Source organism: Neocloeon triangulifer, unplaced genomic scaffold (genome assembly GCF_031216515.1).
Source record: "Neocloeon triangulifer isolate White Clay Creek 2 clone unplaced genomic scaffold, ASM3121651v1 ptg000001l, whole genome shotgun sequence".
Classification (NCBI taxonomy): Eukaryota; Metazoa; Arthropoda; class Insecta; order Ephemeroptera; family Baetidae; genus Neocloeon; species Neocloeon triangulifer.
Genome location: NW_026775544.1, coordinates 8,919,945 through 8,942,466, shown reverse-complemented (window position 1 = coordinate 8,942,466; position 22,522 = coordinate 8,919,945). Strand labels below are relative to the sequence as shown.

At 35.4% G+C, this 22,522-nt stretch overlaps 5 protein-coding genes across 9 annotated transcripts in view; 2 read left to right on the top strand and 3 right to left on the bottom strand.

Moving 5' to 3' along the window:
- The window catches only part of LOC132196638 (SLIT-ROBO Rho GTPase-activating protein 1-like), a 33,793-nt gene extending 27,411 nt beyond the window's left edge, over window positions 1–6,382 (bottom strand). Inside the window, exon 1 of the mRNA XM_059619429.1 lies at window positions 6,184–6,382. Within this exon, the coding sequence (XP_059475412.1) occupies window positions 6,184–6,262 (79 nt within the window). The 5' untranslated portion in view covers window positions 6,263–6,382. The remainder of the gene's footprint in view (window positions 1–6,183) is intronic.
- Window positions 6,383–6,568: 186 nt separating this feature from the next.
- On the top strand, window positions 6,569–19,616 carry LOC132196667 (histone H2A deubiquitinase MYSM1-like). 2 transcript variants are annotated; one of them, XM_059619474.1, is made up of 12 exons: window positions 6,569–6,685; window positions 7,044–7,193; window positions 16,083–16,320; window positions 16,380–16,674; window positions 16,732–17,375; window positions 17,431–17,587; window positions 17,643–17,782; window positions 17,839–18,006; window positions 18,066–18,252; window positions 18,321–18,537; window positions 18,586–18,787; window positions 18,846–19,616. In XM_059619474.1, exons 3-12 carry the CDS (start codon window positions 16,147–16,149, stop codon window positions 18,975–18,977), a joined length of 2,316 nt encoding a protein of 771 aa, XP_059475457.1. In that variant the 5' UTR covers window positions 6,569–6,685; window positions 7,044–7,193; window positions 16,083–16,146; the 3' UTR covers window positions 18,978–19,616. The 2 variants fall into 2 exon arrangements, with proteins under 2 accessions (XP_059475457.1, XP_059475450.1); XM_059619467.1 differs by lacking the exons at window positions 6,569–6,685; window positions 7,044–7,193 and adding an exon at window positions 15,601–15,708.
- Window positions 7,634–11,177, bottom strand: LOC132196783 (doublesex- and mab-3-related transcription factor 2-like). The gene is made up of 4 exons (XM_059619655.1): window positions 11,053–11,177; window positions 10,357–10,569; window positions 10,148–10,293; window positions 7,634–8,829 (listed from the first exon to the last, which is right to left on the bottom strand). The coding sequence occupies exons 1-4, from the start codon at window positions 11,091–11,093 to the stop codon at window positions 8,516–8,518; spliced, it is 714 nt and encodes a 237-aa protein (XP_059475638.1). The 5' UTR covers window positions 11,094–11,177; the 3' UTR covers window positions 7,634–8,515.
- LOC132196758 (cystathionine gamma-lyase-like) lies at window positions 13,582–15,274 on the top strand. The gene is made up of 8 exons (XM_059619618.1): window positions 13,582–13,889; window positions 13,940–14,145; window positions 14,204–14,335; window positions 14,394–14,529; window positions 14,585–14,737; window positions 14,786–14,866; window positions 14,918–15,014; window positions 15,078–15,274. The coding sequence occupies exons 1-8, from the start codon at window positions 13,655–13,657 to the stop codon at window positions 15,223–15,225; spliced, it is 1,188 nt and encodes a 395-aa protein (XP_059475601.1). The 5' UTR covers window positions 13,582–13,654; the 3' UTR covers window positions 15,226–15,274.
- On the bottom strand, window positions 18,990–21,685 carry LOC132196735 (cystathionine gamma-lyase). 4 transcript variants are annotated; one of them, XM_059619597.1, is made up of 9 exons: window positions 21,529–21,685; window positions 20,763–20,953; window positions 20,455–20,536; window positions 20,141–20,346; window positions 19,946–20,077; window positions 19,761–19,896; window positions 19,362–19,689; window positions 19,172–19,310; window positions 18,990–19,111 (listed from the first exon to the last, which is right to left on the bottom strand). In XM_059619597.1, the coding sequence occupies exons 2-9, from the start codon at window positions 20,913–20,915 to the stop codon at window positions 19,097–19,099; spliced, it is 1,191 nt and encodes a 396-aa protein (XP_059475580.1). In that variant the 5' UTR covers window positions 20,916–20,953; window positions 21,529–21,685; the 3' UTR covers window positions 18,990–19,096. The 4 variants fall into 4 exon arrangements, with proteins under 4 accessions (XP_059475580.1, XP_059475588.1, XP_059475572.1 ...); XM_059619605.1 differs by lacking the exon at window positions 21,529–21,685 and adding an exon at window positions 21,144–21,289; XM_059619589.1 differs by lacking the exon at window positions 21,529–21,685 and adding an exon at window positions 21,164–21,286.
- Window positions 21,686–22,522: the final 837 nt, after the last annotated feature.

The following is a 22,522-nucleotide window of genomic DNA, read 5'->3' as shown; positions in this document are numbered from 1 at the left end:
TTTCTAAATTCAGTTTGCGTAAAGTTCTTGCAATTATTGAGATTTTCTGATCAAAAGGAACATCGGAACCAATGTTTTATAAGTTTTATAACTTTTCTTTCAATTAATAATTACACAGAGATATTCTCAGTTCTTAATGAAAGAAAAAAAAAATCATATTTCTTCTCATTATTTTCCCCTTTTATTTATCTTACTTATTTTTCCTGTTATATCCATAGAAATGAAAACAGTGGGATTGGAATATTGAAAAAATTTACAATTCAAGCATATTTTTTGGGTTTTAAGTAAGGAAAATCTTTTCTTTCATTCAACGTCATATTACTTATTTTGCTAAATATGGCATTTGGCTTAATATAAAACAAATACGCCAAAGTGACCACATTTTTCTTCTTCTAAATTTTAATGATCAAATGCAATTTTTATTTGTTTTTAGTCTGCCTGGGCGACCTAATTTCCACTCCCGCATGCATCATCAAACAATAGAGCAGGCAGAATTGGCGAAAGGGGAAGCGCCGCCGATTTCCATGCGCCGCGAGATAGTCTGTCTGTCCCTGTGCCGCACGCACTTTTATTTTATGGTGTACGTGCGCTGTCGAGTAATTATTTAAACAGCCGAGAGGTGCAGCGAGTTATCATCATTCTCCCCGTTTTGTTGTTGTTTACACCCATGGAACAATACCAGAGCAACGGGAAGCGAACAAAACTATTATAAGATCTCGTGAGGCAGAGACAAAGTGCTCTGAAAAAATTAATATTAATGTTGGATGATGCACCATTGTTTTGCCGGAGATGCACCCACTCAATGCTGCAGATCGACCCTGCACAGTAAAGTAATGCGCGAATAAAATTTATTATTCATATTACTGCATTAAACGCATACAATGGATATTTTATTTGAATAAAAAGATAAGAATCGTTCTATGTAAAAATACAAATTATTAAGGTCCCTGCATTTTTGGTTGGGATGGCGTCTGACAGAAAATTTATAAACTGTCAAAAATATAGAATTACATATGGCAGTAAATGACAAGCTCACTTTTAGATTATAAATAAAGAGCAAAATTTTTAATTGATATTTTTTAAATTTTTTAACAGGCAATGTCAAACTTCAACTTTTTTACTTATCCTTCTAATGAATATTTGACATGCATATTTTCATTCAAGTTTAAAAGTGCAAGATTACAAAAAATATGGTTTTAGACTGCTTGTCTGAATATGTCGAGCACTTTGATTTATAATCATGCCATTATCAATGGCCATAAACGCTGAAGATAAGATTTACAGATGTTTACGCAGAATGATTATTTTGAAAATTTCGCAGTTTTTACTGTCGGTCTGAAAATTCTGTTTATGCCGAATTACTGGTTTGCTGCAAAAATAATCAACGGGCCAAATAAAAAGCAGCCTGGTTGTCGAATCAGTCTGAACCAGTTCTTTTGGCTTCATTTTTGAGCCGGTTTGCTTGATAAAACCACACGGTATATATTTTTGAGAGATGCCCGCAGACAGGTGTTTTCCTAATGAAAGGCCGATGCTGCCGCCTAATAAATAAATTCGTCACCTTGGATTTTATTGATTTCCAGGCACAAACCACACACAAGTCCGGTGGCATCAAGATCCATCTCGTGGACATTTTTATGTAACACAAAAAGTATATTTTTTACGACCTTCAACTCACTCCAATTGTGGGGAGGTGAAAAAAATTATGTTTCACAGTGTCAGCCCCTTATCTAACGTTGGGTGGGACTAATCCCGATTTTAAATGCAGCCCCGCCGCCCGAACCCTCCCCGCTGATGCTTGTCACATCAAATTTCTCCAAAGAAAACAAAGTACGGCGCATACATGTGTGCTCGCCGAAGATTTTCTTTTCCTTATAAATGAGACGTGCTACAAGCGATAAAAATAAATCAACAGGAAGCGTCAGTCGACACGAATCGTACTCTCGTTAATTTCTTTTGCTTAAATTTAGAACGGCCGGAAAATTTTGTCTCGCCGCCTGCCGAGGGGTTGGAATTCCCGAGCGTCAAAGTCCCGGTCCTTTCTTGTTCCACGCTTTGACACAACAGTCGCCATCAAGACGGATCAGACGCATAAAAAGTGGGCCCACACAAAACACATAAATCCCTTTATGGTTCACCATGCATACACACAGCAGCTTGGGTTTCAATTTAAATTTCAAATCATTTCCGTGCGGCCCCATTCTTCTTCACAAATGAACGACTTTCCATCTCTGTGGCAGTTTATTTTCTTACCGCGCTATATATTCTTTTATTTGCTGCGAAGGTAAATATTGGCCAGTCCAGCAACACATTAGGAAACCCCAGATTCAAGCTAAAAAATATTCAGGAGAAAAAAGTATTCACATTGAAAAAATAATAGCTGAATATTTTCCTTCAAGCCTTTCAATTTAAGTTGAAATTCACCCATTGAAGCCTCAGTTCAGTGGATTTATAATTTTGAGCGACAATTTATTGCCTGCCCAGAAAATAATAGCGGGATATTGAGCCATTGTGTTTGTGTTCAACTTCCGCCAATGGATAATACTACGAATTTGTAGCACACAAAATAATAAACAATTAAACAACTTTCAGGATTTGCTAATTAAGAAAACTGCTTGGGCACAGAGAAGACTCCACCCAAAAATGGAGAGCCTCGCTTTTTTTTAATTTCGCGGCACAAACTCGCCCCTTGCTGTGCACAAATTCCCACCGACTGAGCGAGAATTCTATTCTGGTGCCCAGCGCCAATTTGCGGTGCAATTAAAGCGGCTTGTTGCCACGCTGATGGAAACACGGCTGAAAAAGGCTTCCATTCTCAGGCATGCGAAATTCACTCCATTATTTGCTATTTTCTGGGAATTTTGACTGACGCTGCTTTTTATGGAATCTCACCAGACGGGATTAAGATTTTTAGCAAAAAAATTACAAATAAAGTATTTTTATTATTTCTGCTTTGCGTTTGGAAAATAATATAAAAGAGGCTCCAACAAGAGCACCGCAGAGGGCAACCGATCCTGCGGAGACAGAAAAATAATTTTCTTGAGGATATTTAAATTAAAAATTTGAATAACAATGGAAGGCGCTTGGGAGAGAATTTGAATTAACAAGGTTGGAGATTAGAAAAGTTGATAAATATGCGGCGGCCACATCCGCAGCTATGCTGGTTTACAAATCTCTGGTCAGTTTCATCATAGCACAGGCTCTCTTTTTTGATAAATTTATAGAGGATTCATTATTTATTTTAAAATTTTAATTCAACAGCAAATTTTTAAATCATACAGAATTTCCAGTCTGCACAGCTTGATTGAAATTTATGACTTTATCCTCCAAAAGAATTGGTTGTTTATTTTTTTGCCTGTCCGGCGCCCATATTCGCATCCGTGACTTGACTTGTAACTGTTTAGCAAGCTGGTCACACCCGCGCCTATGTTGTTGGGAGCCGCGACGAATTAGCATGTTTCAGACAATTACACAGTTGCAAGCTAATTTAAAAATAAACGCACGCGTAATGGCGGCCAATTGTTTCAATGCTAAATGAATTGAATGCGAAAATAGCCGTTGGGGTGAGATGAGGCTGACACATGATGATCAGCACCGGAGACGAGGACTTTAATGGAGCAAGGCTGATGTATTCATTCTGAGAGCAAGAAGTCTTGTCAAACAAACTCTAACTCATCGCCGCGGTTCTCCGCATCCTTTTGCATTGCGTCTCCAAACAAACGATGGCGTCAAGTTCAAAATTTTTACACAAGTCAACAAACTTCCACGAGAAGTGAAGTGTCAGTGGCCTTAACAACCTTGAAAGTTTCAAAATGATCCTTCAATCAATGTCTATAAGTTTGTAGTTTAGTTAAAAAATAGAACAAAAAATTATTTTTGGATGGTTTTATAGATCCAAAAGATACATTTTTACAGAGGAAAATAAAATTAATTAACTGTGAACGTGTGAACTTGAGATTTTATAAAGTTAACTTTAAAAATCGATCGGAATCAATTTTTTTCTTAGAAAAAATTAAAGTTAAATTTTTCTCCTTCCTGATAATTTTCTTGCACACTCCAATTTTATCATTATATGGCCAATATTAGAAAAGCTCCCTCTGTGCTCACAAAATTTCCTTTCCGTGGCAGGGGGGCAAGTAACCATCAGTCAGTTTCCTGTGCGTTGGTGCAATTTCAACAATACACGCGCTCCTTCCCTTCGGCTTCACTTTTTAGATCAGCTGCAGCGTGCGTATGTATGTGTGTAATTTTGAAATTTCGCTCGAGTCACCCGCGGCAGGTAATGAAGGGGGAGGAGTTATGAGCCGCACATATATTGATATAAAAGGCCTGCGTTTTTAATAACAAGGGAGGCGCAAGCCATCTGCCCTTGCTGCTGGCCAAACAAATCAACTCTGTTCACCTCAATCAATCACGTGCTACAAGAAAATGTCACATCTTGGACTTTATTATTTGTGTCGATTATTCCACCTTTAAATGATCAGCCAAATGGAAAAATGAAAGGTCTTTTGTGCGGAGGAATAAGAAAAATATCAGAAAATTGACAAGGTCAACAGCTATCGAATTTGAAAGGCCACTTTTGAACATACAATACATATAATTAGTATTTTTCCTTACTGATTTTTTTTTTAAATATTATTTAAAATAATTGCTTTTTTTCTAAATGAACCACAAATTCATTCATTTACAAAATCTTATTTTGTAGATCTTACAAAATTCAAGAATCTTTACATGAAAATGTACAGATTTACAAAAAAAAGGAAAAAAAAAACTAAAAAAGCTACACCTAATTTTGTTGTACATTGCAAAAATCAATCGGAGAAAGTAAAATAATTTAAAAATTTATAAAAATTTCAACCCGATCAAAATAAGAAACAAAACGTTATAGTCCAGATTTAAAAAAAAAACGCAAAATTTGAGTGCCATTTTTTCAACTAATGTATTTTATGTAAATTTGTTAAATAAAAGAAGTAAAGTATAGGGTTATTGCATAGATCACTATGCTGATGATAAGTAAAGTACCAACGAGGAGGGGTCCCAACTGCTCTCAAAACGCAAGGGGAAATTGAATGAGAGCAGCAGGGCGGCGATGATTACGGCGAGACGGGAAAAAATTAGCAGGGGTTCTTCGAGTGTAATTTTGGCCCAAGAACATGGGGGAAATTTGTATGCGTGTGTGTACATGTGCGTTATCTATTTTAACGGGCGGTTCACTCAAACCCTCCTAATACGTTTCAACAACCGGCGCGTTCATTAATTCTACGCCAGGCGCTCAAAAGCTTCCGAACCCGATTTTTCATTCCATCAACTTGCTTCTGAATTTTTTGTTTCGCCGTCGAGTTTTCCCAGGCGAATTTTATAGAACTTCTTATCGGTTGTCACACACTCCAGTGGCCGCTAAAAAAATAAGTAAACTTTTTACGAGGAAACAGGCCGGTTATCAATAAAGCAGAAGGAAACGCCACTCTCTCTTGCAAGTAACCATGAGATAATTAACACAGACAAAAACAGAGCAAAGGCGCGAAATTCGTAACAAAACCAAATGAAATATCTAATTATTGCGACGCAATATGAATAAAATGGTTCTTCATGTATCCTTAAATATAGCTCTGGCATTCAAATCTCTTTACAAATTAATTATTTCAGATATGTTTAATTATTTTTTTTTATTTAGCCATGATTTATTTTAAATTAAAGTTTTTTAAATTCCAAAATCACTAACAAAATTTAAAGATGTCACTTCAAATCTTTAAAAAAATTATCTCCTATGAATTTGTATTAAAATTTTTATTTTCTGTTCAAATTTATTAAAGAGATTTGATAACTTCTAAAAAAATTTAATCGACTATATGTCAATTTAAATTTGGGCGAAATTCAATTTAATACATATCTAATTACTATTTTGAATATTTTGATACTTGTTTCATTGAAAAATAAAATACATTTTCATTATCCTAATTTGTGATTTTTCTTAAAATTAATTAATTATTCAACCCGCATAAATTAAATACGTAGGGAGCTCGCAGTTTATAAAATTCACAGCAGCAAAACACGCAGCGGCAATTATTGTTGCACGCACGATGCAGGAGCATCGGCTGGGTTCGAGTTTTGAGTTTGAATTCGTCCCGGCGAATCGGGTATTATCGCATTGCGAAAAATCAAATTGAACTGCTTTGCACTTACTGTTGTAGAAGATGAGTTTCCTCGTCGAGCCGAGCCTTTTCATGGGCGATTTGGGCACCTCTTCGGCCGATTCGTCCATCGTGGAAATTGCTGAAATTTGGCTTTCAGCGAGCGCGAAACGACAACATAAACAAGAGTAGCGTGACTGACGTGCTGCTGCCTTTTACACACTCGCAGGGGAGGCAAAACAACTCGCCGCCCGCGGTCCTTCCTCGCGTTCGCGACCGATCAAGGGGGGAAACGGAACAGTGAAGAGCTGCAGCTGCCGCCGTTTCGTCGAGCGAGCCCAACACGGATTGGTGCGACATCTCGTGAATGGAGAGTGAAAGTAAATCTGGAACTTGTTGCATTTGAGCTCTCGATCGTGATTACGTGAAGACTTGCAAAAAGATGTAAGAATCGAGCAAGCGTAAACCGGGCTAAACAATCTCGCAGACTCGCACTTCGCATTCGCAGGACTTGTGTGATCCTGAATCCTGATTTTACATCAAAACCTCCAAAAGTGTGTTAATTATTTTTGTTTTATTCTCGGTTCTTATCATTTTCTCAATGACGATGCATGCAAAATATGCAAACGTGTTACTTTTTGTCACATATGAATCAAAATTGCGTATGAATAAAATGACGTAAATTTTTTAATTTCATCTGAATTTCATAATAAAAAAATTATCTCAAATTTATGTCATACACATTTTGCATTTTATTATATAATATTCTTAATTCTTTGCTTAAATCCCTGTTGGTAACGTTTTTATTATTTACACTTTTTTATGATAATGGCTGGTGATAATGTGATAAATACATTACTATAGTAATTAATTTTAAATTTATAACTAACATTTTTTTCTTTTCTTCATCAGGATGACGCTTCGCTTGAGCATTGACGTATGTGTGGCAGTAATTCTCCCTGCGGAGTCGTGAGAGCGGAAATTTGTATAAATGATTTCACGATTCGGCCGGATTTGACGTGTTTAGCTCTGCAATAGCCAAAATAGGAAACGCATCATTTGGTGAGTACACTAGCAAATAAACCCCTCAAACAAGAAGAAATAATTTTTAAGGAAATAAATTTATTTCCTTGAATCGTCTTCTTTATTGCAAAATTTTCTCAATACTAAAATATACCATAATATTAACTGATATTAAGTAAAGTATCTGCAACAAAATGCAGATAATGTCTGGAAGGTTCATATATTATATTTATTTTCTTACAAAAATCAGTTATGCATTGTATATACTACACATAAAGTATATAAATATTTGCATATTTAAGAACCTTTTTTACTGAATCTGTTAAAATTATTCTTTTATTTAATAGTTTTTACCAGGTCTCACTTATCTTTAATTAAAAATACTTTTGTAATTTTTTTATTAACTGGCAGCTTCTTGAAATAGAAATAGTATTGATCGGTATTGATAATGAAAACACAGAAATTTTTTGTGTATTTTGACATTTTAAGACTTTTTATTAATTATTAATTACACAAAACCAACAATGGAAATAAAATTGTTTTAAATACAACATGTGTACAGATTTTATAGCTATTTAGAAAAAGCAAGATCAATGAAAATACTTTTACACTCATACCAAAAGATTTCATACTTAATTAATAAAATCATATTTTATCGATTTTCATCTCATAACTTTCATTTGGCAATAATTTGGATGCCATGAATATCATTTATTATGTTAGTGAAGAGATATTTAATACCATAATTAAGGTGTTGGTGACACTGGTGACAATAAATTTTATTTATATATAAAACCACTATTAAAGAAAATCAAAGTCATAGCTTTCGCTTATGCAAGCGCAATAAAAGACGGCTAACGCAAGACAAAAATATGCAGCAACAATCATTTAACATCAAGGTAAGGGTGGGTAAGGGATTAGGTTATATTAAATTTAATATATCAAGCGCGCATTGATCCAGGTAGGAGTTTTGTAGCTTTCTGGAACATTGTACATTTGGAGCGTCCTTACACTTATTATTTTGCTGGGAAAATGCGCATTCATATAAAACAAAACCGGAGCTGCCACATCTCTTCTAATTTTAGGCGCTTTAGCAGGCAACTCCTAACACTCATTCTGACAGAGACATATAAATAATAATGACAGCTAAATGAATAAATCAAAAATAGATTAGAGTTCTCTGTGTGCATATTTGATAATTATTCGGATAATGACGTAAAATATCTCTACTCAAAAGAGAACAAAGGAATTGTCAAAAGTGCGTTCACATTTTTTACAAAACCAATTAAAAAGACAGCTCACAATATTGACTTTTAACATGAAGACATTCAAATAAGCTAAACTTTTTTATTTCGTCCAGCTCATTTTATGCCAATTATTGATTCCACAGAGAAGGAAAGTTTAGGTTTAGTGACTTCTGCGGGTGCAGACCGAACCATTGGAGCGGTCACTGGGGCAGAGGTTGTTGAAGCCCAAAAAAGAGCTGCTGCCGTGAAAAAGCTTGCCGTGGTCATTTCGTGGCGGAGAGTTGGAGGCGGAAGAAAAAGGGTTGGCGAAACCACCGACTCGAGCTCCCTGTCTGCAAAGGCGCGTCTCTTCCGCGCTCGGTCACTCAAGAAGTTTTGACCTGGAGATATTGGGAAGAATGATGCCTGCTGTGAAAGGCTGTTTGAGGCTGCAACACAGATATTAATTTTCTTATTTAAAATAGTGGCAAATTAAGTTTATTGTGCACCACAAGGCAATCTCTGCCTATAACGAGACACATCGTCCAAATATTCAAAAATTATTAATGAAAACTACTAACAAAATTTGATTTAGAAAAAATACACATCATGCATTTTCTTAAAAAGCTTTTAAAAAAAAAAAGTAAGTGCATACAAAATAATTTTTTTTTTGTTTTAAATAAAAATTTTGAAATCTAAGTTTGATTACTTTACAAAAGAATACTCATTTTAAAATATTTTTAAATATTCTAAAATATTATTTTTAAATTTTTATAACTATATATTGCTGGATTTTATAAAAGGAAATTTAAGAAAAAATGCCACAAATTGTAAATGAATACGTTTCTTCTGTAATAAATTTTTAAATGCAATAATATTAAAACTAGTTTTTTAATAATTATAATATTTGCACGTGTTCTATAATTATGCATCTATCATTATTATCTCTGTGATATCTTCATGAGGTGATCAATTATCAATCGTGATTGTTAAGAGTATCACGCGATTATCGATTATGCCACTTTTAAAAATTCCCATTTAGAATTGATAGTATGTTGTGACTTTCTCATTTTTACAGGGGCTTTTTGCCTTGGTAATTTTTTAGATTCTTTAATTTTGCCAAATGTAAACCCTAAAAGTAAACCTGATTAATCTGGAGAATCCATTAAATATATCCAAGGATTAAAAGAGTGCATGCTTGTAAAAAAATAGCCATTAGTTCTTTCCAAGGCGGATGTATTACTATAATGCAGCCTGGCAATTAATTTTTGGTTTAGTTTAAACATTGTTCTTTAAAAAATAATTAAAAAATTAAATAAAAAATTCTTCACCCTTAAATTACACAAATTAAAAGTGTTAAATGTCTTTGCAATCTGCTGCAGTATTGCATCATACAATTTTTGACTTGCTACAAGTGTTTCAATTCACGCGCTTGTTTTTTGTCCAGTTTTGTCGCGCTAAGAATTTTGCACCATACAAAGAGTCAACAGGAAGTTCTACGACCACATGTGAGCTTTTTTACTACCGTTGCAATCGCTTTGCTTATTGCTAGTTTTTTTATTAATATGATACAGATTTTTTATATCTTGCGCAAATTAACGAAATTTTATTATAGGAGCGGCGGCAGGAAAAATGGAATATTCCATGATTGTATAATAGGTTTATACTAAAAATATTAATTATTTAATTTGAGCATCACAAAGTAGATCTAATTTTTTATTTTATTTTTCAATACTAAATTATACTAAAATTAAAATTCTCGTTCACCTGATGACTGAATGAGCAGTTCCTTGGCCAAACTTGAGGATCTCTGCAGGGATCTTAGTCTGGCCTGGCAGCTTCGTTTCTGTGCTAAAAGAGCTTCGACAGACTTTGCTCCTGGTCTACTGCTATTTTCTTCACTAGTTTGCTGCCTGAAGTTAAAATTTTTAAAGAAATTCCAAATTTGAAAAAAAAATACTAATTCCTTTTTTTACCTTCGGAGAGCAACTTGTGCAGCCATAACTCGTTGGCGCTCAACAACCAAAAGGCAACTCGCGCACCTGCATTCTCTCCACCTGCATAGTCTCTTGTGGCCTTTGAGCCCAGAAATCACTCCGTGGTTCCTGCATCGCGCACACTTTGGAGTTCGCAGAACTCCAATCCTATTTGGTTGCTTATTTGTCACCTCGCAAATATCTTGAGTTGGCCTATTGAAGAATTTTTATTAAAACAGTAAATATTTTCTTCCAAATAATTTAAGCAAAAAAACTTTTTTTGTGGTAGAATTTCACGATCGAGGGTGGATTCATGGTGATTTGAATTTAAAATCGGCAAAAAACTTGTTTACTTTTAAACAATTTTAAATTTATAATAAAATAGATTTTTGGGATATTCATCTTTCATGATAAAATTAATTAAAATAATCTTCCAATCAGTAATCTGTTAAAAAAAATCACAAATTAGAAAAAAAAATGTTTTCAAAATAATAAAAAATATCGGATGAAAGACTTTTTACCTGCTTATAACGCTTTAAAAAACAGCAGATATTATAAAAAAAACTTAAAAACAATTAATTAGCTTTATAAATTACCTTTTTGTTCAAGGATCAGTACTTTGCAAATTTTTTTTTTTGAAATTGCAGAAAATAACAGAGACATTTCTTTTCTTTAACGATTAACTCTTTTACTTACAGTATTGAAGATTCAATTGTACCACGGTTTGATGAAAACATTTTTTACTTTGATGTTTACAAATGCAGTGTGTGTAGCACTGTGGAAACCGAAACACTGAGAAGTGCTGAACTAACAATAAGTCTCTGGTCCATCAAATAGAACATCCCTCATCTTACGCCCTCCGCCAAGCTCCTCCTCCGAACTTATTGCTGCGCTTTAACTTTTCTTTTATTGTTAGTATTAGCTAAGCACTAAATAGCAAATTTTCTGCATGATTTATTTGCGATTAAACTTTCAAGTTATTCATTTAAAGCAGAATTTAAAAGCATTCTTTGCAGAGGAAACATGCAAATTTTTTTTAAATTAATCTCAATTATATTCTAAAGTGTATAGCAGGTGTATAGCAGTGTGATGTTTGTAGTAAAATAAATTAAAAGTGAGTTTTAGATACAATTTTATGAAAATAATTGATACTGATTGAAATAAAAATATTTAATATCAATTCAATTCAAATAATAAAAAACATCTTCTTTTAATAATTATTCTATTTTGCTAATAACATTTGTATCTGTACCTCACTATAGCAAGTTTCTAACAAAGACATTGTTTTAGTGTTAATTTTTATCTTTTTTAATTCATGTTTCATTTTTACCCTGACAAAAATACTAGGTAAAAGTTCTTAATTAACTTAGTAAACGTGCCCCATACAGCACTGCACAATCCAAAAATAAAGTGCCTTCTTTGATATGGGGGTGCACATAAATATTTCATATTTCACCACTCATGATGATGATGATTTCTGAATGAGTGACACCCTGCGCGAAGTGAGATGCAACCCAAAGAAGCTGCTCAAAAAGAAGTTGTGGGCGCGCGCTTATTCGTATCCTAATAATCAGCGTTGACTGCCACTTCAAAAAGATTGATGTATGCATGTCATGTCTAGCACCGTGTTATTAATGAAAACAGCACACAAAACAGTTACAAGTTTAGAAACACAATACAGCCGCGGCAGATTTATTAATTTGTCTCTGTCAAACGTAAAAATCTCATGTGACTTTTCTGCTAGGCTGCTGATGATGAAGACGGCGTGTAGCAGGAGGCTACACAGCAACTAAACATGAATAAAGAGAGCGCGTATTCTCCAAGAAAACAATATATTATAGCCCTCGTTATTTGAGAATTAATTATTCATTCTTTTCTAAAAATATATTTTCTATTCCCTCTTTTTGAGAAAGTTAATTAATATATATTTTATAAATAATAATTTAATTTTAACTTTGCATCATATATTTTTAATCACTGTTCTTTAAAATTAATTCTCTTCTTAGCCTGAAGCTAAAATTTGTAATTATTTAAAGAGAAAACATGAAACCAATTTATTTGTGGCTTTTCTTAATGCACCTCGCGGTTGGCCAAAAGTTGCGTCCCAAGTATTAGAGTTTCAAATGGGTTCCTTGCGCCTTTTCACCGGGTGTGATCTGTCTGTCACAACGCGTTCAGATGAGCAAATGTCTTAAATCACATTCTTTTCCTCCTCTCGGAAACCCGAGACTCAGATTGATTTAAAATCGTACCAAGATCAACGACAACCCCTGACTCGGTAGCTGAAAATACATCTGCCTGCTTAGGGCCCTCGTGCGTCCTCAACACACTCCATCCGATATATGAGAGTGTCGATTGCATTACTGATTGAATTTGAAAGGCGATCTGCAGATGACCACTAGCAAAATATGACGACCTGGGTCACGTTGCCAGCCTCCGTCGCCTAGATGGGTTTAATTTCGCATGCCGCCCTTACGCGCGCGGCTCCGAACACGTGTTCGGTTTGAGATATGAAATCCGAGTTTTGAGACCCGTCATAAATTGAATAGAAAATATTCCGCCCTTTGCTGTAAAAACAAATAATACCGTGGAATTTTACAGCTCAGACGTATAAAATGAGATATTGCCAGGGTGTTAAAAGCACTTTGTAAGAGAGTGTGTTACTTACCAACAAGGTTCTTAGGTTTCACCTAACATCACTCATGCACGAAAATAGAACAAAGAAAATAACTTTGGCCATAAGAATATTCATAATCCGGCCTCTGAAGAACACAGCGGACCTAGAGGACTTCAATATACTACATTTTTGATTTAGGAAAACAGCACCAATGTTTGTTTTCAAAACGCAAAACAAAATTATTCAAAAAAATTTTATAGCAAGTGGGATGATGCGCGCCGAACCCGCAGCATGCTGGAACCATTTGCTCCGTAATATATCCGCTGTATTTTTGGGTGGTCTCTAAAAACTTGTGCTTTTTATTTAACAACATTTTTTCAGCAGGACTTATTAAACGGTTCCTATAAATAAGTATTTATACAATTTCTTTAGCAATCTTCATCTTTCGATTTATGTGCCTTATCATTCTCATTATTTTTAGATTATAAAACCTCTTAATATGTTTTTTTTCTATCTCATTCTGTAAAAACCAAGCTGTGCTAAATTGAGTAATATCTTATCTCTGTCACTCAAGGGCAATGAATGACTTTTCAGTATAAAAGAAGGGTCAAACCAATATCAAATAATAATCGCCTGTTTTGTCTCCGACGTTTAAAAGCTCTCGTTTTTTTACGCTTCATAATGTCCAACGAGGGTTATTTGCCATTGGAATCTGGTTTTGCCACCTTGGCAATTCACGCGCACCAGTCTCCTGACCAGTGGAATTCAGGTGCCGTGATCACACCAATTGTCACCGCATCCACCTACAAGCTCCAAAGCGCTGACTATAGTACGGGATTTCAGTACGGCCGCTGGGGAAACCCAACCCGTAATAATCTTGAGGGTTGCCTTGCTGCCCTGGACAAGGGAAAACATGGTAAAATATTGATTTAAAAGTAATTTTATTTTTTAATAACAAAATTAAAGCCCTCGTTTTTGCGACTGGCTGTGCCGCAACGTGGTCGGCGCTGACTATTTTGAAGTCGGGAGATCACATTTTGTGCGCTGCTGATATTTACGGGGGAACTCACCATCTAGTGGATATGGTGGCACAAGAAAAAGGTGTCGATTTGGAATTTTTTGATGTCAACAATCTGTCCAGTTTTGAAAAAATGTTCAAGCCAACAACTAAGGTATATTATTTAACAATTATTTAAATTGATCTAGTTTTTAAGATTTGAAAAAATGCAGATGGTGTGGATTGAGTCGCCCACAAACCCCTTGTGCAAAGTTGTGGATGTGCGGAAGGTGGCAGCAATAAGCCATAAGCAGCCCGGAGTACTAGTTGTCATGGACAATACTTTCCTGACCTCCTACTTCTCGGCAAGGAATACAAATAATACATTTTAATTGTAATTTTAATAAGTAAAATTTATTATAGAAACCATTAGCCTTGGGGATAGACATTGTCATGTACTCCATGACCAAGTATATGAATGGACACAGTGACGTTATTATGGGAGCCTTAGTCTTAAATGACGATGATGTTCACGCTAGGCTGAGAGACATTCAGCAGCGTTAGTTCAATTAATGATGTAAAAATGCATAAAATTTATGAGTTTTTTTGGACAGATGGTGGGGCTGTTCCTGGGCCCTTTGATTGTTATTTAGCTTTGAGAGGCCTAAAGACATTGGCTTTGCGAATGAAGCAGCACATGAAAAATGGCATTGAGGTGGCCCAGTACTTGAAGAAACATTCCCTAGTTGAGGAAGTACTGCACCCTGGTATTTAAAATTACAAAATCAGGTTTTTTTATAATAAGAAATAAATAGGTTTTCCTGATCACCCTGGTCATGAAGTGCTAAAAAAGCAATGTTCTGGATATTGTGGAATGCTAGCTTTCAAAATTAAAGGTAGTTATAATTTTTTAATTGAAAAATAAATAAAAGAAATAATTTAATCAGGCGCCGGAATGCAAGAGGTGTCAAAATTTTTGAAGGCTCTAAAAATGATTGTGTATGCTGGTAGTCTTGGAGGTTGTGATAGTCTGGCAGAATCCCCGTAGGTTTTTTAAACAGTTTTATGGAAATGGCATAAAAACCATAAAAACCATGCTTATTCTAGTGCCCTGCTCTCTCACAAATATCTCTCTAAAGAAGAAAGGTTGGAGATTGGTATCACAGATAATTTGATTCGTCTCTCTGTTGGCATTGAAGAGGCAGAGGATATCACTAAAGATATTGATCAAGCGCTCAAAGCTGCATTTGTGTGATTTAAGTACTGTAAATAAATTAAAAATAAATATTTTTGCTCCTTCAAAAGCATCTAGCATAATTTACTTCTTAGGCGTACCTAAATCTTAAATCACTTAAAATTTGCAATTTTAGTCATGTATATGTATAGCCCATCCACATAAACCGAAGGCCGCATTATACATTAGGAAAATTTTTTCAAAAAGGAGAAACAGTTTCAGTTATTGAAACAATCAGAAACAATAATAGTAAAACTAAATTTTCGATGTAATTTAATTAAGAGTTGTTATTAAAATTACGATAGCGCTTTCTTAATAAAAAAAAAAAATATTCGCATGGTATGTTCCCTCAAAGTTTTTGCTGCTCACGTGTTCTTGGCGCGTTTTTCATTTAAATATGCATTATTCCGCCTCTAAAAAGGCAAACATGGCGGACGAGGACGAAGTTGACATTCTGGGCGATTTCGCTTTTGACAACCTTTTTCCGAAAGAAGACAGCAGAATGTAATTCAAAATTAGTAATTTATTAAATTGCATGTAATATTTAAAATTCTGTATAATAATTCCAATTCATTCCTAGCTTATATCGCTTAGAAATCAAGAATTAAATATTTCTGCCGGAAGCAGTCTTGCAGTTTTCCAATGTTTTGATTTATTTTTTCTTCAAATTTAAGATGAAATCAGAATTTTTATCTCTGTTTTATTCCTACTTGGTTACTATATTTTAAATTAAGGCTCTAATATGTACGATTTTTGGGAAAATTTGTAGTAGTAGCATATTTATTGACTTCGCCTAAACAAGAATAAAATTATTTTTCCTCCGTACATATATGTATGTGTATGTGTAGCTGGCATAACAATTTTTTTTTTATTTGCAGAAGTTCTTGCTACGATGGCAGTGTACTTGGTACGCAGAGTGCAGATCAACTATTGCATGACTGCATGAATCCATCCTGGCTCTTGGAGTCATCTCAACATTGCTGGTTGTCACCAACCTTAGAGGATCGTCAGCGAAGCTCACCGGCTGCTGTAGAAGAAAGATCGAGTCTTTCCAGTCCTTGGGAAGAAAGTGACAGCTGGACTGAGAGAGAGAAAAGCTTGTTAGAAAAAGGAATTGTGAGGCATAAAATTAATTACATTTAAAGTTCAATGATCAAACTTTGATTATTGTGTAGGAATTATTTGGTCGGAGTTGGACACGAGTTTCTCAGTTTGTTGGAACTAAAACTCCTCTTCAGTCCAAGTCTCAAGCGTCTCTTATGGGAATCAGCAGCACTTCGAGAATATCTGAGTCATCTGAGCATGAAGAAGAAGCCATTCAAGCAGCTCCCCCGACAATCTCTGAAGTTAATGTGGAGCAAAAGCAAACGGCAAGCTTTAACTACACTGAAATTTATGATGACATGGCTATCCCAGCCTCCATAGAAGAAGTCATCTCAGTTGTCACCACTGCTCAACCAACAGTATTAGGTTTTGATAATTTCACAGCGTTTTTTTAGGTCTTAACATTGACATGATTGTTTTTAGATACATCCGCAAGTCCGCCAAAAAAGAAAAAGCGTCTATTAATAAATGAAACGCCAAAAGCTTCAGCGGCAAAGCAAAAATTGACTCGAGAGAAAACGAGACCGCCTAAGTCAATAGATAGGTCTAAAAAGTTTGAGACTATTAGTGCAGTGGAAGAGCTAGACCTACCAAAATTGAAATTGGACGAAGTCAGTCAAGATGTTGACAGGGAAGTTGTGGAGGCACTTGAAACCTTTGATGCTAGTTTTGAGGAAAACAAACATACTGGACCTGTTATATTTGTATCAGAGGGCGAGGAATTGGTTAGGATTCAAAAGGCGTCTGATGATTCTGACGATAGTGAAATTGATATTGATGATGGTGACAACACTTGTGACGTGAAAAAGCTGATCTTGAAAGAAGAAAGTGAACCAGAAGCTGTTGTCAGCAATAAAGTTTTACAACCTGAAGTTGATTGCAAAGTGGAGGAAGTGGCATTTGCAGAATTAGAGGAGGAAAAAGTTGGAAAGGAAAAAATTTTTACCTTCCCACTGCCATTACAAGAAGTCTCCCTGGATCCAGAAATCGTCACTGATCAAGAAAAAGATGTTCACTTTGAGTTTTTCACCGGCAGACCGACGAAAACACCGTCACGATACCTGAAGGTAAAGAAAAATTTACTTTTTTCAAGCTTTAAATTAAATAATATTTTAACGATAGATACGAAACCACATAATTGATATGTGGAAAGAGTGCAAGCCTAACTATGTTAGTAAAACTCAGACTAGGAATGGACTTAAAAATTGTGGTGATGTAAATGCAATTGGCAGAATTCATGCTTACCTGGAACAAATAGGTGTCATAAATTTTGGCTGCGGTAAGAAATCAAATTTTATACATCTTCGCAATAACTTTAAGTTTTTATCTTGCAGAGCAAGTCCTCTACAAGCCAATTGTGATACCTACAGGCACCAAAAAATCTGTAAGTGTCTCCAAAATTCGACTGGAGTCAAAACCCTTGAGTCTCAGGTCTGATGGTGGTCGACCAAGGAAGAAGCGTACAGAGCAGCTGGTACCAATAAATTATATTAATTTGCATAATTTTTTCACTAATTTAAATGCTTTAAGGATTCTGATGGTGAAGGAGGATACACTATTACCCACGATGAACATGGAAGTGCAATATTGACAAAAGTTTACAGAGAGCAATCACCAAAAACCAGTAAAAGCAAGAAATCATCCCAAAACGAGCACCATAGACTTGTTTATTGTCATAAATTTTCGGATATACATAAGGTAAATATTTAATATTTTAAAGTCTACAGATTTATTAATAATTAATTTTCATTTCTTAGGCTCCATTTTCTGTAATATTGGATATTGGTGCGCTTTTGTTAATGGACGTCCACTCGCACTCTAGCAAATCTGAAGTTATTGGGCTCCTAGGTGGATGTTTTGATGCAAGAACAAAGAAACTGCACATTTCCAGGGCTGTTGCTTGCAAAAGTCAAAGTACCGGTGTGCAATGTGATATGTGCCCAAGTAATTTTTTTCCTTTTTTTGTTTTTTAATTGTTAACTAACTTTCAATATTTTTTAACTACATTTCAGTTTCACAAACAGAGGCAAGTGAAACTATTCAGTATGCAGGACTAGAGGTGGTCGGATGGTACCACTCGCACCCTACATTTTTGCCCAATCCGTCGGTTCAAGATATGGAAACCCAAGTAAGGGTCCAGAATTGGTTTGAGAAGACAGAAGCACCATTCATTGGCATCATTGTTGCACCTTATTACAGTGCTAACAAAACCTTAGCCTCTAATTACAAGTGATATTTTGATAATCAATTTTTCCCAATAAATAAATTCTTCTCTAGATGTCTAATCATGCAGGATGAAGGCGGAGAAACAAAACCATACCAGTTTCCCGTCCAAGTTTCACCTAGTCAGAGTTACAGCGAAAGTCTCCTAGGTAGAATTGAAGACGTGTTTTTACAAATGGACCATGATCAAGGTAGTGCAATTGTGCCATTTGACGAGGAGGTGTTTCCCAATTCTTCAGTTTCGTACCTTGAGAAAGTATGTCTAAATATGTATTTGATTTTATAATTCGCCTCTTTTTCATTTTGTTATCTAGGTGGTAGAGAGTGCTCGCTTGCACATTGACCGATGCCATCCAGCTCTATCAATAGATCAGAGATCAGCTCTCATCTCGGGCATTATAGACTTGTGCGAACGCAACACAAAACCAAAAACGGAGCTCTTTTAGCTCCATATAACCTTCGATAGCAAAGTATTAATTTATTTATCCAATGATATTGACACTGTGAATTGGTTAGATTTGATTTATTTGTAAAAACTTTGAAAATTGATTAATGGACTCCAGGATTACTTGATTTCAGCCTGAAATGATAATACACAAATATTAATGAATAAGCCTGAATTATTTATAATTATCCCTACCACAACATCCAGTGCTTGCTTAATGTCTGCGACCAGGTCCTCTGGATTTTCGAGACCTACAGAGAGGCGAATCAAAGTGTCGGAAATTCCAAGCTCCTTTCTAGCCTCTGCAGGGACCGACGCATGTGTCATCACACACCTAGAATTAAATTTATTTAACAATGCAGCCTTCATCAAGAACTCTACTTACGGAAGCTCAGCGAGACTCTCAAACCCTCCCAAGCTCTCTGCCAAATAGAACAACTTCAGAGCCTTCAGGAAGGCTTCGGAATGCTGAAGGCCACCCTTGATGTAGAATGAGAAAATAGCGCTGTGTCCATAGGATTGCTTCTTTGCAATATCATGCTGGGGGTGGCTTGGAAGACCCGGGTGCAAAACCTTTTCCACTAGAGGATGAGCCTCAAGAGCCTGGGCCACAGCAAGTCCATTTGTCATGTGCTGGCGCATGCGAATTTCCAAAGTCTTCAAACTGCGATTGACCAGGTAACAATCAAATGGTGATGGGACGATGCCGGCAGCTAAAATATTATTTAGTTTTAGAGATGAAATTACGATCCCATTTTGCTCTTATTGGCTGCGATATTTGTACCGTTTTGAAGAAAGCGGAGTCGTTCATGCAGTTGATCATTGCTGGTTGTCACAGCACCCATGATAACGTCAGCATGTCCGTTCATGTACTTGGTCATGGAATAAACGACTGCATCAGCTCCGAGACTCAGAGGGCGCTGATTTAATTAGGAAGTGATTTTTTTTTAAATTAAGTCAGTTTAATACCTGGAAGTAAGACGTCAGGAAGGTGTTGTCAACGACAAGGATGATGTCAGGCTTTTGCTTGCAAATTTTGGCAATAGCCTTGATGTCAATCACTTTCAGCAATGGATTGGTTGGAGATTCAATCCACACCATCTAAAACGATCAGTCAATTCTCTGATCTGAATATTTTCTGCCAGATTTATTATTTATTTTTACCTTTGTGTTAGGCTTGATAGCATTCTCAAAAAGCTCTACTTTCGTGGCATCCACAAAATCAACTTCGATTCCAAACCTGGTAGCGCACTGGCGGAAGTAGCGACCTGTTCCTCCATAGACGTCATCAACAGAGAGCAAATGATCACCTTGGCTCAAGAGGTGCACAAGGCCAGTCGTGGCTCCTAAACCGGACGAAAAACACAGTCCTGAGGGAAATAAATGAAGGTAACATAATATATTATAAAAATTTAAAAATATTTATAGAAAAATGTGCCAGTAACTCCATTTAATTTGGCGTTCAGGCTTGGACGTACCATATTTCGCACCATCAAGTGCAGCGACGCACTTTTCAAGTACGTTTCGGGATGGGTTTCCACTGCGACTATATTCGAACCCCTATAAAAAAATTATATAGCATATATTGAGTAAAATGTTAAATTGAATTTATTTATCTTTAACGCAGAGACGTTAAAATAATTAAAACACATTTTAAGAGGCGAAGCTAAAATAATTAACTATAAATTATTATAATTTATTGAAATTAAGCTTGAATGCTTTCCTATTATTCTATGTATTATAGCCTCACCCTCACGTGACATAGAATTTGATCGTAATTTCATACCCGGTGCTTGGCAGGAGCATCCTGCTCAAAAGTAGTGGCCAACGAAATTGGTGGAACAATTGCTCTTGAATTCCACTGGCTTGGCTCTTGACCCTCGTGTATCGCTTTGGTCGCATAACCTGGCTCCTGCTTCAGAAATCCGTACTCTGCCATCTTCACTGGATTGTGTCTGCAGCGGTTTAATCTGTGGACTAATGAATCAAATAATAAAAAGCGAAATGCTTGGCGAAATTGCAGGACCGCCGTGTGCAAAAGGAATTTAATTAGGGAAAGTAATTTTTTTTTCTTGAGCTTGACACTCTCCCGTAATGCCGATAAAATTGCTTATCAGCACAGCTTACTTGCAAGGCCACCAAACGTGCTAAAATATGTTGATATTACTGTTTTAAAACCTGTCGTACTCTGAGCGCAATGATCCGAGCCGGTTTTGGGTACAGATACAGACAGAACAGCTGAGGTATGAAATAACATGCCAGGGGACTCGGGGGAGAGCGATACGAGGAGGAAGGAGGCAGCCCAAGGCAGGGATGTATATAGGCGGAGGAGCAAAAAAATTGTAATAATAACGCTTTAGCGTGAACAGTAAAAATAAACAATAAAGTGCAGTTATTTTTTATATTATAGTAAGTACTACAAGTACAAGTGTCATTATGGCGTGTGCATAACAAAATAATATTAAATTTATTATAAGTATGAAGCATGATTTTTCATTTAAAAAAAAATTTAGTGTGTATAAAAATCTAATTAAATACCGTTAAATACTTACATAAATTTGCACCGAATTTTACACTATAAGGTGTCGAGCTAAAAGTGTATGCTTTATGCTTTTTGGTCCAAAGCTGCTCTCTGCTCTTCCAATGACCGAGCCAAAGTAAGCGCGCGGCGTCACGAGTTTTTGATTTATCATGGCGCTGCGAGTCTCTGCGACCTCACTCTTTTAAAAAATACCAAATTTTTTATTCAGCGGATGTGTGTTATCGCGTTTCAACACTTTACAAAAAGTCAAAACACAATTAAATAACCTTGGAGCGGTCAACTTGATACATGTATTCGCATCTTTTCTTATTTTATTTTCATCTCTTGTTCGCTTCAATCATAAAGAAGAGTTGATATAACTAATTTATCGTAATTTATAATTAATTTTTATTTTCCAGAGAAAATATTAATAAAATTATGGAGAATCACATTGAACAATAAAGATATTGAATTTTTGTCCTTCCTTAAAAATTTAAAATACATAATTTTGTAGATTGATAGTAAAAATAATAAAAATCACGATAAAAAAAAGAGCGGAAATCTGAAAAAATTACCATCAAGTGTTATGAATATTTTGTATATATATAAATATATATAAGATGCGGTAAGGAAAAATATTTTTATTGAATTTTTTACTTCCTAAAGCGGCAAAAAAAATCTTAACAAAAAAGTTAATATAGTTATTATTGTTGTTTATTTTTCCACAAAGTTACAAGAAATATATTTTTTTTTTAGACTCAATTGTTGGAAACGATTTATCAAAAAAAGGGGAATTTTTTATAAAAGCACCTGGCACCTCCACTAGGAAATATAAAACGGCACCACCAATCCACCACTGTAGTTTTGTCCTGTGACTATAGTTTTACCCGTTTTACCATTTCTTTTGAAAGCTCAGCGTTATTTTTATGTTTATTATTTTCAAAGAAAAAAATTAATAAAACATGGACAATTTCTTTCGAAAAATAAAAAAAAAAATGCAGAGCTGAATTGTGTGCGACGTTATT